The following is a 16,881-nucleotide window of genomic DNA, read 5'->3' as shown; positions in this document are numbered from 1 at the left end:
TCGCCTCGTACTGCTGTGTTGCTTTCGCAGTCGACGGTACGGCAGTGTACAGTGTGGTATATATACGGCTGTCTTCTCTCTTCCTATGCTATTATGACTTAAAGTAGTGCTATAATAAAAAAACATACGATACTTATGACTCAAGTAGCCCATTCTTACCACGGCACTAGCACCCGAGAGAAGCGAGGGTGCTAACAGTGCCGTGCAATAATTGCCTGCTTAAGTCACGCGTATCATAATATACTATTTTATCCATGTTTATAGCTTTTGTAAAAAAACAACATATTTCTTTTAGAAAATAAACATGATTTCATGAAAAGAAAATTATATGTTTTATTTTGCACATACAGACTGTGACAGGCAACGGAAAGAAGAAATGAAGAGGCGAAAAAAATGATTGAAGCCTGTAAACTCAGTTTATTTACAGTTTTAATAAGTCACGACGCAAGAGGCCAAAAATTACAATTAACATTACACATCGTAGCATGCACGTAACATAATATATTTATTTATTTTCATTTTCAAATCAAATGACCTATCACAGCATTGAAAATGGTCACGATTGCCCATTTTTTATATATTTTCCATTACAATGTATAATATATTGTATTTATCGTTTGAGTCTTACTCTTACACTATTAGGGGAGGCATTGCTGTTCTTATATATTATCTGATTTTTTGTTCGAGTTCGGACCCTAAAACATGAGCCCGAGCTCTAATAAGAATGATATAATATCTTACTTTGAATAATAATGTTTTATATATTGAATCACAATAAAATAAGTTTTCAAATTTAATGAAATTCAATCTTTGTTATAATATAATATTTACATTTTGTCGATTCTTTCTCTCGTATTTATATAATATTAAATGTTATGTACACTCTCGATTTTCTTATCAATTCCCAGATAGTATCTTGATGCACTATGCCCAATTTTTGTCCATCACAATATTAATGAATAAAAAATAAGGGTAAATTTTCGGAGGGAAAAATGTTATTGGTACATATATTACCAGTACAGTATTTATCGGTTGTAAATTTACCACGAAAATTTTAGTTTATTTTTAAAGTTTTTTTTCGCCTTACGAGGAACATTTATATTCAGTTATAGATACACGTTTGATTTTTTTTCACAAAGAGATTTCCAGGCATTTAAACTCGACAAATATTATTTCAAAATTTGATCAATGCTACACCGAAGTTTGATTTTTTAGAGTTCTTTTGTTTTTGTTTGCGGTTTCTAGAAGTGATTCTCGACAAAATTCGACGACTAACACCAAGAAGTTTTTTTGTTAAAAAATAGAATCTTGTTAAAGCTGGAATTTTTTTGTGCCTCTAAAATATACTTTCAATTTTTTTCATAATGGTCTTTTGCGATCATCGCGCGCGATCGATGAATCGATTTTTAAATTCGATAGTTGTATTATTGTATCCATTCATCTAATCAAGAAAACATTCAACATCCTTGTATACTCACTCAAGCGAGAAAAATAAGTTTTGGTCAATCTATAGAAATTGGAAGATGATTATTATCAAGACTTTTAATGTTTATGAGATTATATCATTTCCAACGGCACCTAAATCTGGTCCTCAGTTTTTTTCGTTAATGCCACACTCTCGCCGTCAGCCAAAAAATCAAACTTCCAATTTAAGTTTTTTTTTAATTTGAAAATTTCCTTTTTGGACCGACTTTGCAATCTCCTTGAGATTCAAATTCATTATTATGCATAAAAGCAAAGCTTGATTACCGAAAAAAACTACATTTACTGCAGAGGAAAAAAATGACTTGGCGAAATAATTTTCTATTCTACATTATTATCGAAGTGACGCGCAGTGGGTACATAAATGACCAAATAAAACGAAAAACATGCTTTATCTCGAGAGCTCGAATCACCCATGAAAAATATATAAATTCGACTAGATTAGGAAAAAATCCAAGTCGGCGAATATTATACTTTCTGCGATATATATAATATATATCATATATATAATAAAAAACGTCGTTAAAAAAAAACCATTTGTACGCAATTTGTTTGATCGATAGTCGTATATTTGTGTGAATTGCACATTCAGCAGGAAAAAAAATTGTGAAAAAAAGAGAAAAGCGCGAAATACATACGAGAAAAAGTAGTTAAAAGTCTTAAGCGTTATGCGAAGCGCGCGCACAGAAGCCCGGTGTACACATAGAGGTTTGTACTTTTACATAATTATCATATTTTGACACGAAAAATATTGTCGTTCACAAATGATTTATCTGTCTTTTTTTTTCTCGCACTCTCGGACTGTTATAATTACACAATAACAGCAGATAGAAGATAACTTCTTTTTTGTTTGTTTATCGCTTCATTCATTAATTCTCAACATCATTCTTTTCCATTAAATTTTTTTATCCTATTGCACGAAGCCTCTCATTTAATTAAATATATCTAATAAAATTTGTGTATCGTATCACGGAGCAGGAGCTCGATTATAGTATACATTTATCGTACGTGTATTATCATTCTCAATATGATTGCAAAGCAATTTTTTTTTTTTAAGTAATTTTTTTCATCCAGGAGCTGCGTAATAATTCGAATTTTATAAGTACCAGAGTAATCGATCGGACAAACCTATTTCATAATAATCGAGCAGCACCTATATACTATTACAAGTCGATCTATGTCAATATAGATTCGCAACTTTGGCATCCAACATTTTTAATGATTTTTTTTATTCCTTTTTATTAATTCGTTTCGTCACGACTGATATACTTGAATAAGGGAAGCTTATATCGAGGAAGTTTACACGAGGACGAGCTTAGCTCGGTGGCAGACCGGAGCCGACGATGGATGCGATCGTCGAGGCCAGACCCTTGCTCGTGGCGACGACGGCGCTCTTGGCGGTGCTCGTCGCGATCGTGGCGGCGGCGGCGGCGGCGGTCTGCTGCAGCGTCACCGCGGACGTAGGCGCCAGCGTCGTCGCTGTCGTCGTCGTCGTCGTCGTCGCGTTCTGCAGACAATAGAACATGACGCCGCCGTGGACGCACGAGGCCGAGTCCGAGCCGTTGAACACGAGCAGCAGCAGACCCGAGACCGCGGCGAATATGCCGGCCAGCAGGAGACTGAGCGCGGGCAGCTTGAGCGGCGACAGCAGGGGCCCCGGCTCGAGCCGCAGATAGCACAGGGCAGGGAGTATGTAGGCCAGAGGCACCGCGGCGAGGATGCCGTTGAGCTCCAAGACGAGGCCGAGGCAGTCCGTCGACATGGAGATGAGATAGGTGGCCAGGATGATGGCGAGAGTGATGACGAGGTACTGGCGATCTGTGCCGCTGATGTAGAGGTCGCCGCCGCCGCTCATCTCGTCGGTGCCTCGTCGCGCCGTCATGATGACCTGTGTGCGAGTACGTGCGTAAATTATTAACGATAAGTAAGAGAAATCCTATCTTGTTTAAAATGAACAGCTGGGCTCGCAAAGCTATACGTAAAAGTGGTGGACTCTATACGGGGATTGATGTGGATTTTTTGAAAGATTTACAGAATGAGTTTTTTTATCGATCAAAAACACGAATTAGATTTCAATTACATTCAGTCCCCTTTCCATTGCATTTTTCGAAACTCCAAAATTCTAATTATTCACTGACATGCAACTGTGCTTCCTTGGGCCTTTATTGTATACACTGCGAGGGTTTTTCCCAATTTTACGAGCTTAGTTTTTTGGGTTTTTCCGTGACTTTCACGGTCTTTCCCAATTTTTCCGTTTTACTCGAATTATTCAGATGTCCTTTTGTTTTTTCAACTTTTTCGTAAAGGTTTGTAATTGTTAAAATATAAAAAATCGCAAAAATTTATTGTTCAATTTTGAATCGTTCATATCTCGTGAACAATTGATTTTAGAGCGAATTTTTAGGAGTACATTTTTGTTTAATATGACCCGAAAATATTAATCACAATATTTTCGAGCGAAAATTTCAAATCTTTATTTTTACAATTATTGTACATTAAAATTTCACAAAAACTGCATAAACAGAAGCTTCCAGTTTTCGAGTTAGATCTCCTAGTCTTTGAAAAGATTCTATCGATGCGTTTTTTTTATAATCACACAAAATAGCGTATTTTCGAAGTACCTTAAGTATCGAAATTTAATTGATCATATCTCAAAAACTGAGGATCCTGATATTTTTACCACATATGAAAAGCATAGTGTTACGTTCCATGGATAACGTCAATGTTGATTGCTATATATTTATATTTCTCAAATGAAATCTAACTGTTCATTTCAAACCTAATAATACGTAGTCAGTCAAAAATAAAAAAAAAATGAAATAACGTACCTCGCGAGTGACAAAACACTCGATGGGAAAGGTCAGTAATATGGTACCGCTGAACAGTATCCTGGAGAAATTCATCAAATCGTCGGTCCAGCAGTAATTCTCCATGAGATCGCCCTGCACGTAGCCGGTGAAGGTGGCGTAGCCGGCGATGCCGAAGGCCGACGCGACCACGAACGAGGTGAAGAGCGACCAGTGCGTCACCACGTCCCACTTCTCCTGGCTGGGGCGCTCGATCGAGCCGTAGATCAGGAAGGTGTTGTGATGGCACATGAAAGCGAACGCCATGATGCCCACCGCGGGTATGATGCCCTCGATGTTGCCGAAGCGCCAGGCGTCCTCGTGGCTGGGCACCAGGGCCGACATCGTGTCCATGCGTATGAAGATCGCCACGAGGATGAAGGCGACGCAGACCAGCGACAGGAAGGAGATCTTGGCGAGGCGAGCCACGTTGCGATAGAGACAGAGCGGAATGACGACGAGCACCGTGGCCAGGAGAATCACTACCTCGCGGCGCATCAGGAAGTTGTCGTGACTCAGGCCCGTGACGCGAATCAGTACCTTGGTGACGGTGTCGCCGACCACGACGTTGTACGAGACCATGGCGATGAACGGATAGATGAATTGAAGAGCCGAGAGGATGTAGAAGCCCGGACGGCCGAAGCTGGCGCGCATCAGACCCTGGTAGCTCATCTCGCCGCAGAGATGGCCGCTACGCACCATCAGTACGAGCGAGTAGTCGGTGAGCACGGCGACGATGATCAGCAGGGCGATCCCGAGGCCGAAGCCGGCTTGATGCAAAGCGTAGGGTATGCCTGAAGCGATCGATCGATAAATAATTCTTGTATCTTAATATTGAATGCGTAATTATGCTTGAGGAGCTTACCGATGACGCCGCTTCCGATTATTGAATTGATGAAGTTGAAACTGGCCAAGGGCAAACTGGAAAATTTCCCCGACTTGTCCTCCTCCTCGGCCTGTGTGGAAATATCGGAAGGGATTAGTTTTGCGCGTCATTCGTATAACGGTATATATATCTGTATTTCTCTGTAAGCCGTAAGCGGAAAGGAAAATTGAACCGGGAGTATAAATATGAGATACGAATCGCCAAGAATACAGATATTCTCCGGGGCAATATATGTAATAGATTCGTGAATGGTCCGGTAAATTATATGATTTTTATCGGCGAGGGCTGTACCTCAAGTGAAATGGAATTTCTCTCCTTCGGGGAAGGCAGCTATGCGAGGGTAAAGGCCGGTACCTATGAGACGAGTGAAAAATAAAGTTCGTTTTTATGTAGCTCGAGGGAGAGACCGAGGACTGGGTCGATATAAAATGTATTATTATACATGACGTGGCTCGACTCGCTTGTGCAAGAGTTAAACAATAAAAAATAAATTAGGTGACTCGCGAAAAAGCTAGAAGCTTTTTTTGTATGATATTGGTATTGTTTGCTGGTGTTGTGTATATGCTTGTCTCTTACCCTTGGCACGGCGGTGATACCACCTTTTGCGATATCGTTCAGAGAGTCTATGGAGCCAAAACTACTGCCACCCTATGTAGTTATTATGTTGTTGTTGTTGTTGTTGTTGTTGTTGTTGTTGTTGTTGTTGTTGTTGTTGTTGTTGTTGTTGTTGTTGTTGTTGTTGTTGTTGTTGTTGTTATTGTTGTGGTATGCACGTATATGTGTATGTGTTGTGTGTCCATTGTATGTGCGTGTCCAATTCGTACATGTTGTTGTACATATAAGATGAAAAATCAAAACTATCAAACAACTGTAGCTTATCCGACTCAAAGTTATGATTATTAAAATCATTGCAACAAATTGAAAACGTTGTAAATTATATTCGGTTTTACAAAAATTTTTTAAACAATTTTTCGCATACAACATTTTATTTTATATTCTTTTCATGATTTTCTGTTTGCTTTTTTATAGTGCATTCGGAGCGGAGATATTCGGTGCCACTACGGCAACTCACGGACAGTAAACTGTGACACGTCATCGGTTATTTTGATTATGTCCGATTTCAACCATTTGCAATAGTTTGAAACATTAAATTGTTGTTGATAAACTTCGAACAAATCAATATAACATTTTTGCATACATTGAAATTGAATTCATGTAAAATTTTGATACACAGTTGGCCCCAATAGGCTGTTTTCACAGTCGTCAGTGACGGTCAAAAATCGACCAGCTGATTTGACTGGAGGCCAAACAAAGCGACCGCGCGTATACTTTACATGTTAAAGGTGGTTGGTAAAAGTGCTTATAATTAGTTTAACGCTCAGTAAAAAAATAAACAAAAAATATCTGGAGAAAGCGGAAATCCTTGTGTATCGAAATATCGAAGCGGTTTTTAGTTAAAGTCTTTAGATTGTAAATAAAAAAACATTGAAATTTCGGCTTTTTTGTCTGTTATATTGTCAATAAACTCTAATAAAATAGTTATTAAAAGTGGTTTTTTGGGTTGCAATACAAACCCTCAAGCGGAGAATTGTTTATTCTTTCAAATTACCAATGAAAAACTAAAAAACAATCGTAATTTCGAAAAATTATGAAAATGACCTCGCAATCGTCTTCCAAACTAAGTCTGCTGTTGGTGGAAAGATAATATTCTTAATTACGATTGTTTTTTAGTTTTTCATTGGTAATTTGAAAGAATAAACAATTCTCCGCTTGAGGGTTTGTATTGCAACCCAAAAAACCACTTTTAATAACTATTTTATTAGAGTTTATTGACAATATAACAGACAAAAAAGCCGAAATTTCAATGTTTTTTTATTTACAATCTAAAGACTTTAACTAAAAACCGCTTCGATATTTCGATACACAAGGATTTCCGCTTTCTCCAGATATTTTTTGTTTATTTTTTTACTGAGCGTTAAACTAATTATAATTACTTTTACCAACCACCTTTAACATGTAAAGTATACGCGCGGTCGCTTTGTTTGGCCTCCAGTCAAATCAGCTGGTCGGTTTTTGACCGTCACTGACGACCGTGAAAACAGCCTATAACGAAAGAGTTCGTAGCTTGCGTGAACACTTATACATGCATAGATACGTACATCACTAATTATAGTCAAAGCCAGCGAGTCACAAACTAGCAGCTGGGCATCGAATTCCGACTCATTTGTGTACTTGCGCAGCCACGAGCTACAAGCAGAAAGATGTTTGAGTGTGTCGTCCGTGCCTAATGCCTATGCAGCAGTCGACGAATCAATTTGGAGATCATTATAAGCACTTCGGAAACGAATTCAAGCCTGACAAAAACTGCACATTGTTTATGTCGAAACTGTCATGTTTTGCTCTTTCAGTAGCATAGTGGATAACCTAGTTTTAATTGCTGCTTTAGTGAAACAGAAAGAGTCTTATTGCAGAAGTCTTAGTCATGCATTCAACAATGTAAAGTAGTGTATGTTAGTTCCAAATGACTCAAGAGCACTTGTTAAGCAATCAGAAAAGTGAAGAAGTAGAAATTGAAGAAAATGATGAGCCAGTTGCAAGTGGTTTAACTAATTTCAGTGCTGGTCAGAAGTTAGCAAAGTTTAGTTGTCAAAGGCAGAAAAAGAAAATGTGCCAGTTGCAAATAAGAGAACTAAGGGGGAAGATTGCAATGTTCAATCTACTTGAATAGTACCCAACTCATATATTTATTCAGATCTTATGCAAGATAAATCTTTTTCTTCATTGTAAGATAAAGCTAGTAATAATACTTTGAAAGCAATCAAAGATATAAATTTTATGCAGATGACTGACGTTCAAGCAAAAGAAATCCCTCCTTTACTAAAAGGACACAACGTTGTTGGTGCGGCTAAAACAGGTTGAGGAAAAATTTTAGCTTTTCTCATCCCAGTAGTGGAATTGATTTATAAACATATGAATGAGTGCAGCTAAGCTTTAGTGAAATCAAATTTGAAAATAATGGATAATGAAAATTTCCAATAAAGTGACTTTTGAAGACTAGTCATAAAAGATACCTACAAGAAAATTGTGAAAAGGTTTTCAGATTTAATTAGAAACCATGCTTCCAATTTCTGTAATGTTAAATCAATTGAAGATGAAGTGAATGAAGAAAATATTGGCAAAAACTCAAGTCTGTAAATAAGTGGATAAAAAAAATATGGGATTAAGTGGAGAATCATGGTTTTTTGTGTGTGAATCTTAGTGAAACAAATATATAGAAATTGCGCTTGCTTTTTGAGCATAAAAAAAAGTTATAACAGATCAATTAAAAAGTTATTTTCATATGTGTAGTTTTCAAGTTCAGCGTTGTCTAAATTTTATATCTCAGAACTGTCTACTACTATACATATATTGTTGCTTGTTTACATTTTGTACATAAGCTTGAGCAGTTTTTTTGGAGGATGCCTTGAGTTCTTACATGAATGTAACTTTCCAATTGATATGTCAAATGTAATTTAGGTCAAGTAAACAAACACACTTTAGATACATATATCTATATTATCTTCCTTATAAGAGTTCATAAATTGTCAAGCAATCAAGGCAAAGATTTTGAATTGATAAATTCTAAATGAAGTCCTAAATGAAGAGTACATAAATGATTTCAAATAAGTTCAAATAATTTGGACTCATCCCAGTGAGTATTGCCAATGTAATAATTTGTGAATTATTACAATTGATACATAAGGCTATGAATAGCTGAAGTCTATTGTTGAGGCGACTCATCATTTTCGTCGGTTTCATTCTCAGACTGCTCAGATTCTTCATTCACTCTATCCATTATAGTGCCTGGTAATTTTGAAGGTTTCTTTGCAGATATAGAATCTTTTTCATTTAACTGATGAATGTTCTCTTCATTCTCCTTATCCTCATTAGACTGCAATGTTAACTCCATGTTATCAGTTGTGGAATTGGGAGTTTCCATTATCTCTCGTTTTTTTGATTTTCTAAGATGATTTTGTCCTTTTCTTGGATTTTTTTTGGTTGGTGGCGGTGCTACTTGATTTTGAGCTAAAGTATGATGGTGGTAATTCCTTCGCCAAGTCCTAGAGAATCCCATATATCTGTATTGATAGCTTCCGGGTTGGAAAAATAATTATACATCCAGTTCCTATGAAACAAGGCAAAAACAATAATATAAAATTGCCACACCAACAACGTTGTGTCCTTCTAATAAAGGAGGGATTTCTTTTGCTTGAACGTCAGTCATCTGCATAAAATTTATATCTTTGATTGCTTTCAAAGTATTATTACTAGCTTTATCTTTCAATGAAGAAAAAGATTTATCTTGCATAAGATCTGAATAAATAGATGAGTTGGGTACTATTCAAGTAGATTGAAAATTTTAAGACCCATTAAAAAACTTTTTCAGGCAGTTGTTGACATCATTAAGAAGCTTTTTACACAGTTTAGAAAAAAAAGTCTGGTTCGAACTCGATCAGGTTTCTTGTTTTCTTGAAGTTTTTTCTACTCTATACGCTTCTAGACAGTTCTGATTACTTTGGAGTGATTTTTTCTGAAAATTTGGATAATTTTCAACAAAAAAGCTCATGGGCACTTTTAATTTTGAATCATTCTACTCTAATCTAGAAATTATTTGAATATTTGTGATTTTTCATGAATTTCGAAAAAAAGCTAAAATGTCAAACTTTGGGACTCTGAAAAAGTGTCGTAAAAGGCCCCAATTTGACTACAATTTTTTGGACATTTAACTTCACAGAAATTCTGCCATATATTAATAATTGAAATAGGTGAAGGAAGGGTATAGGAATTTTTTAATGATAACACAAATATCAATTAAATTTTAAGAATTTTTTATTTTTTAATTTTGAAGTTGTTATACAGTAATGCTTTAATTTACTTTATACAATTGAATCTTTTTGTAAGATTATATACGAAAATAGTTCGAATGATTCCTTAAATTCACATAAGCTTGATAAAACTCGAAAACGGAAGAAGAATTAAACATTTACGCTTTTTTTGCCCAATCCGTAGTCTATCGGTATGTGTTGTGTATCGAGCAAATGCAAGATCTCGCCGATCGATCAAGGCGCCCGGAGTCCAAGTGACACATTCATTCTCACGCTCCTGTTTTACAGAAGAGGTTGTTAACTCACACGGAGCACGATCCGTTTATAGGATGGCTCTTCATTCAAGGTACAGTCCGTTTATAGGACGACCCGTCATTCGCTGGCACGATTCGTCAATAGAATGGCCCAACATTCATACACAACACTCGGTCTCCAAGAGCGCCCCGTGGTCAAGCTCGATTCGCTTAAGCTCATTCACAACACTTACCCCCGTAAGAACTGCACAAATTTATCGTAAACTTCGATCTCGTCGGTTTTTCTCATTTTATCGACGCAGAAATTTAAGAAATCATTCGAGTGATTCATCTTTCTCTTGTTCGGATTTTCAGTTTGGTCCGCAGCGATCAAGCAAATATTATACAAATCTTTGTTCGTTAGATTCTCGTTGATCTTGTCGCAGCAGAGGTTCGGCAGTCGGTAATGTACCAACTTCCACATTGGATCGCGTGCCCAGCGTCGAAAAAACCTATTCGACACCAACTCGCATAGACGGACCGAACAAGCGTCGCGAGCGGTACGAGGTAACTGACTTAGTTTTACCGAATTGACGAAGTCAAGGTAGTCCGAACACGTTAGAAGCTTTTCTGCATTTTTAGCACTCAACCTAGTTAAGTCATAGAGCGACAGGTCGGATTTAACCATTATTTTTTCCGTCGCGCTCTTGAATCCATCACTCAACATTAATTTACTATCACACGACTTTTCGAACAAATCGAAATCATCGAAAAATGTCATTATCATCTGCACGTGGCTAAGATCGAGTTCATAATCTCTCCCCTCGAGAACTTCGATAACTAATAGAACGCGACACGCTAGTTCTAATTTTGAAAGATTCCAACCGAATTGGACGAAGTAATCTTTAGTGGGAAAAACAAAAGTTGCGAGATCAGAGCCGTGGTTGAGGAGCAGTTCGACCTTAGTCGGAGAAATACTCGACACGGCGTATTGCAGCGACGACCTGCCTACCATATCCAGGGCGTCGACCTGCACGTTTTTCTCCATTTTGCGGCTAATCTCGAAAAATAACTCAAGCATGCCTTCATCGAAGCTTTGTTTACAGATAATGTGCAAAGGAGTTAGTCCCTTATCATCGCTCAAGTTTGGGTCCGCGCCGTTTTCCAACAGAAATTGGACCAATTTTTTAAGTTCGTGTTCAATGGCCCAGTGCAACGGTGTGTTTCCGTTCCAATCCCGAGCGTCGATCCGAATTTCCTTGCGATTCTCGCGGCAGAGCTCAAAGAACCGCTCGGCCAAATCGTCATCTTGCGCTCTCTGACAAATGATGTGCAAAGAAGTCAAACCATGTTTACCGGTTGAGTTTGGATCGGCGTCGCGCGCCAAAAGCAACTCGGCCAGATTACGATAACCGTGTCTCAAAGCCAACTGCAGCGGGCGATCGCTGATCGCGCAGCCCCACTCGGCAGGAGCGAGGCAATCGGGATGGAGACCTTCCGCAATAAAACGTTCTACGATGTCGATATTGCCGTGCTCACAAGCAATATGAAAATGAGTCACTCCGAACTCATCCACGTAGTTCACGTCGCGCCTGTTGTATATTTCAAAAAGATGAGAGATTATAGATGAAACATGGTATCTAGAGGCTAAGTGGAGTGGAGTGGTGCGGGGCACCATAGAGACGCCTTCATCGTCGACTCGAGATTCGTCCCTATACCCGCTGCGAGCTATGAATTGACAAATAGTTTCGCCGGGATATCTCGAGAAATTCGAAACTATCCAATTTTTACTAAATTCAACGGTTTCTGTTAGGATCAGCTCAATTTCATCTCTTGAAAAAATTTCTAAGAGGTCGGGTACTGAACCAACCCAATTGGAGATTATACCGAGAAAAGTTCGCCAAAACTCAGTAGAGTCTTCGTTCCGCACCTGTCCCCGCAAACTCTTTAATTTTTCAAGTCGGCGACGATTAGGATCGAAAGGTGTAAGCTCAATCTCGTCGTCGCTATCAGACGAATAAAATGAATCATATACCACTTGGAAAAACATTTTGTGAAAACTCACGCACACACGAAAAAATAAGTGGAAATAGTCGTTGCTGTAAAAGTGATTACACTCACCCGAAATATCTTCGCTACAGCTAAACTGTTAAAATTCACCCACGATATTTCTAGCGGTCTAAGCAGACACGAAAAAATAAGTGGAAATAGTCGTTGCTGTAAAAGTGATTACACTCACCCGAAATATCTTCGCTATATCTAAACTGTTAAAATTCACCCACGATATTTCTAGCGGTCTAAGCAGACACGAAGTGTAGCAAGCTATGTCTAAGACGATACTAACGAGATGCGAGCTCTGCTGTGTATGAAGTAGACTAATCTGTGCTTGTTAAGCCGCAGTGTTGACTCGAGCGCTACTTTATTGGTAACTTTCGGTGAAAGGGGGGAAGAGAGGAGGGGAGTCACATACGCGCGAAGCCGAGTACTCATAGCGCCAGAGCGCGAAATTCGAAATTTTAAAATTCAATACACAAAAATTCTAACGAAATATTTTTTCTTCTTTAGTATAAATCATGAGAAATATTAAAATAAATTTTTCAATGCCAAATAATAGTTATAATTTAAGGAAAAATCCGGTCGCTCGTGTCTCGTTCGCTCTCTCACCCGTATTGAAAGCTATAGAAGGTTCTTTTCTTTCCAAAACTCGCGACAGAGACATGGACCGAGATTGAGTAAAAGAGCGAGCGAGAGAGAGAGAGAAAAATAGAGAGAGAGAGAGAGAGAGAGAGAGAGAGAGAAGGAAAAAAAGAGCACGCATAGGGTCGAAACTAAAAATGAAAAGAAATAGAATCGGGAAAGAACTAGGGGTGTTAGAAAAGAGAGCTAGAGCGAGATAGAGAGAGAGAGAGATCTCCCCAGCTCGCCTTTCTTCAAGAAATTAGGAAAAACCCAAAAGACTGAGCTCGTAAAATTGGGAATAACCCGACAACTTTAACACGCAGTGTGTACAACAAAGGCTTTACGAGCTCAGTCTTTTGGGTTTTTCCTAATTTCTTGAACTCAGTTTTTCGGGTTTTACCGAGACTTTCACGGTCTTTCCCAATTTTTCCGTTTTACTCGAATATCCGTTAGACTGGGCTTAATAAATACATACAGAAATTTACGGATTGTCGTTAATAAACGATCTCATACGTCGCTGGATTCGAAGCAAAAAAAAAAATCTTCAATTATGCGCCTTTCCGACCCATACGCTTATCACGTTGAAGTGAACCAAGTGCACGCGTTCACGTGTGTCTCGTTAAGATCAAGGTCAAAAATCAAAACCATACATCATAAATACAAATACGCGAGTAAAAAAAAGGGCACGCACGCGACGGCGTATTATTATACACAGTTCTATATCACATCCAAGCGCGAGAAAGTCTTTTTTTCAATTAGAGTCTCGCACGCATACACACACCCCCGCAAAGATAATAATTGCAACGCATTATAATTGCACTGCGGAGAATCGTTTTTAGGCCTGTAATACCGTGTATCACATGCACGTATCATTGCGGGTCGCCCTTGACTCGCAAAACTTTTGAGGGCTGAAAAAAAAATATTCTATACGTCTCGAGTGCGAACAATCGCGTGGCCAACGGGAGTTTATATATCGCCGTATAGCGCATGCAAAGGTCGCCCGCGAAGTTGTTGGCTCCTATATGTGCCTATTATATACATGTGCGCCTCTGCAGCTCTCCTCCGCACCAACCTGTTGATACACCGACTATATCGAGCCTCTCGCCTGCTTCGTCGTTGCCTATTCGTATATATACAATTATATGTAAACGAGCTCGCTTAATTTTTTTTTATTTCTTCGTACTTTGCAACTAGTGCTCGAGAATTCGAAATAACTATATATACGTCATTGTTGTACATGCAAAGGCAGACGAGAGAGGAGCGCGTGGGAGCTCTGTATACCGAAGTATTTTTTTTTTTTACCGTACATTAGCGCACGCTCGAAGCCCCACGTTTCGACGTCGCATATAGCGGTGCACGATACGCCTTTTGAGTTTTTCACGCACCGCTAATTTTTCTTCTACGGCATAATGATGCTCGTCTACGTATTATAAGCTCGGAAAATCATATCGACTCTTTTCCTTTTTGTGTGTCGCTCGAACTTGGCGAAGAGGCGATTGGTCGAGAGCCGCGAGATCGATATCTTATACACGTATAAGTATGTGTGTGTGTGTGCATTACGCAACGAGATATTTTCTCAATGATCTGCGGTTGTGTGTGTACAGTGCATAGAACACGCCAGGAAGGAATTTAATATAAGTTTATAAAAATGTCTTCCTCGTATACGACGCGCTTATGGTTTTATATACGGCTCCGTGCTGCAGCGCTTTTATACATTTATTCTTTTTTTTTCTTTTCATTGTATCGCCGCAGCCAAGGAAGAAAGACTTTTCGCCACCGCCGTCCACGAGTTTATAACAATAATGATGATATTAAAGTAGTACAGTTCGAGCCGAGCAGTAGTGCATGCACAGTAGTCGTGCTCGCCGATAGAGAATTCTCACTCCTTGAGGAGTATATAATGCTATCCGTGCATCGTAGTTATTTTGCAATTTATATATTATATATCGTATGTGTACCAACGCCAAACACAGCTCGTCAAAGTCGAGTCGAAGTTTGCCTCGACTAGCCTGCAGTTTCTGACCCGTGGATGTGCAGCTTTTAATTATAATTGAATTCGGTGCTGCTATCGTCGTCGTCTGCAGCAGCAGCAGCAGCTCCAGCTCCAGTTGCTGCGGTTAACACAATAATAATGGTCGAATGACGTTTCGTATACTCGTGTGCATGTGTAGGTGTCATCGTTTATAACTTGGCCAACTTTATATACATCGTATACATAATGGCAATTTCCAAGCTCGAAGTGTCCGATATAACCCGTATCGCGTGTATCGGATGTTTTTTTTTCGATATTGCATAAAATTAAAAAAGCCACCCACGCAGGAACTGACTTCTGCGATTGTTTAATCGTTTGTTTCGTTAAAAAAAGGCCTCCCTGTATGGATCTCGCGTATTGATTTTTCCATGTATACGCATGTATATATTTGCACAGCTGTTTGTTGCTGATGTCATTGCGACACATATACAGATCACTGTACACAATTTATTTGCGGCGCTGTCAAAGGCAGACGAATTACAGACGTAATAAATTTTCGTACGCATGTAGTAATATATCATAGAGTACGTATTATATGCGTGAGCCAAGAGTCGAAGGCTCCGATTACATATGCACTGTTCAGAAACCGGCCCCACGCATACGCACACACATACACACCTTGTGTATATGCACACATGGAGAATCCGCAGCAGTTTCGATCGGTAATGTATTCGCATGCTTCTATGCTTATATAGTATTATATGTTGTTAACCGAGGTTGTCTAGCAAAAAAGAAGAAGAAGAAGAAGAAAAAAAGAAACAGAAGAATCATCGCGTTGAATAGTGACATCGCCTCCTGTCCATCGTATTATGCATCGCCGTCGCCGCCACACATAATAACTCCGAACTCCGAGCGACGTGCGTGAGCGATAACGATATCGTTCACCTCGTTATCAACTTTATAATTTATTACTACATTGTACATTATATGTATTATATTATGCATGAACGCGATTTGCCGTTGTGGAAACTCGACTATATATGCACAAAGCATAGCGCAGAGAGAGAGAGAGAGAGAGAAACACTCGAGTGCAACGAACTTTTCCTTTCTCTTTACCTCCGATCTTTTTTTTTTCCTCGTTCTATGCATCAAAATAAAAAAAAAAGTCTCTCGGGGCACACACGACGATAATCCTGAACGCACACGGTACACGGGGTAAAGGTAAATCGTGTATACATGTGTATAAGTGCTCAAAGGCTTAGACACGATATTACGCATAATAATAATAATGCATGTACTCACGTCGTCGAAGGGCTTCCTCGGCGCGTTGCTACTACCTCCCATGGCGATGCCTCCGACGCCACCAGACACAGCTTGAGAATTGACGGGGGCGGCCGTCGACGAGGGTGACATGCCAGCCGCGTCCAATATGTAACTGCGCTCGTTCATCGCCGCCGAGGATGGCACGGCCGACATCGTCCTTATAGTCCTATAGTCCTATAGTCCCTGATAGTAGTACTCGAGTCGAGCTCGGGTATATTATAAATGTATATTATATATCCACCCACGGTAGCAGTAGCAGTAGAAGCAGTGGAAGCAGCCGCTGATCGACCGTCTTCCGTTATCCGCGCGCGCGCGCGCGCGCTCGCCTGCCTATGTATATACGTACGAGAGAGCTTCGCTGTATACGCGTGAGAAATATATAGGAGGATCCTTCCTGTATTATATTTTTATTTTCTGATTTTATCGTTGTTATAATCTATGTAAAGTCTGTTTTTATTATTATTATTATTATTATTGTTGTTGTCCAGCTGTGCAGTTCAACCCGTATACACGATATAATAAACTAAATAATAAAATGGAGTATCGTTGTTGTTGCTACTCCTGCTGCTCTCCGCACGAGCTACACTACGCGCGC

The 16,881-nt window shown here is 39.1% G+C and overlaps 1 protein-coding gene across 2 annotated transcripts; it reads right to left on the bottom strand.

Annotated features, from left to right (window-relative positions):
• Positions 1–394: 394 nt before the first annotated feature.
• On the bottom strand, positions 395–16,881 carry LOC106653554 (putative sodium-coupled neutral amino acid transporter 11). 2 transcript variants are annotated; one of them, XM_014373045.1, is made up of 6 exons: positions 16,532–16,881; positions 16,266–16,460; positions 5,791–5,862; positions 5,194–5,284; positions 4,311–5,122; positions 395–3,370 (listed from the first exon to the last, which is right to left on the bottom strand). In XM_014373045.1, the coding sequence occupies exons 2-6, from the start codon at positions 16,437–16,439 to the stop codon at positions 2,798–2,800; spliced, it is 1,722 nt and encodes a 573-aa protein (XP_014228531.1). In that variant the 5' UTR covers positions 16,440–16,460; positions 16,532–16,881; the 3' UTR covers positions 395–2,797. The 2 variants fall into 2 exon arrangements, with proteins under 2 accessions (XP_014228531.1, XP_014228532.1); XM_014373046.1 differs by lacking the exon at positions 5,791–5,862 and having other exon boundaries at positions 16,266–16,881.

The sequence above is a fragment of the Trichogramma pretiosum genome, unplaced genomic scaffold, assembly GCF_000599845.2.
Source record: "Trichogramma pretiosum strain Unisexual culture from Peru unplaced genomic scaffold, Tpre_2.0 scaffold35, whole genome shotgun sequence".
Lineage (NCBI taxonomy): Eukaryota > Metazoa > Arthropoda > Insecta > Hymenoptera > Trichogrammatidae > Trichogramma > Trichogramma pretiosum.
Note: the sequence above shows the minus strand (reverse complement) of the source record. Positions and strands in the feature narration are given on the sequence as shown.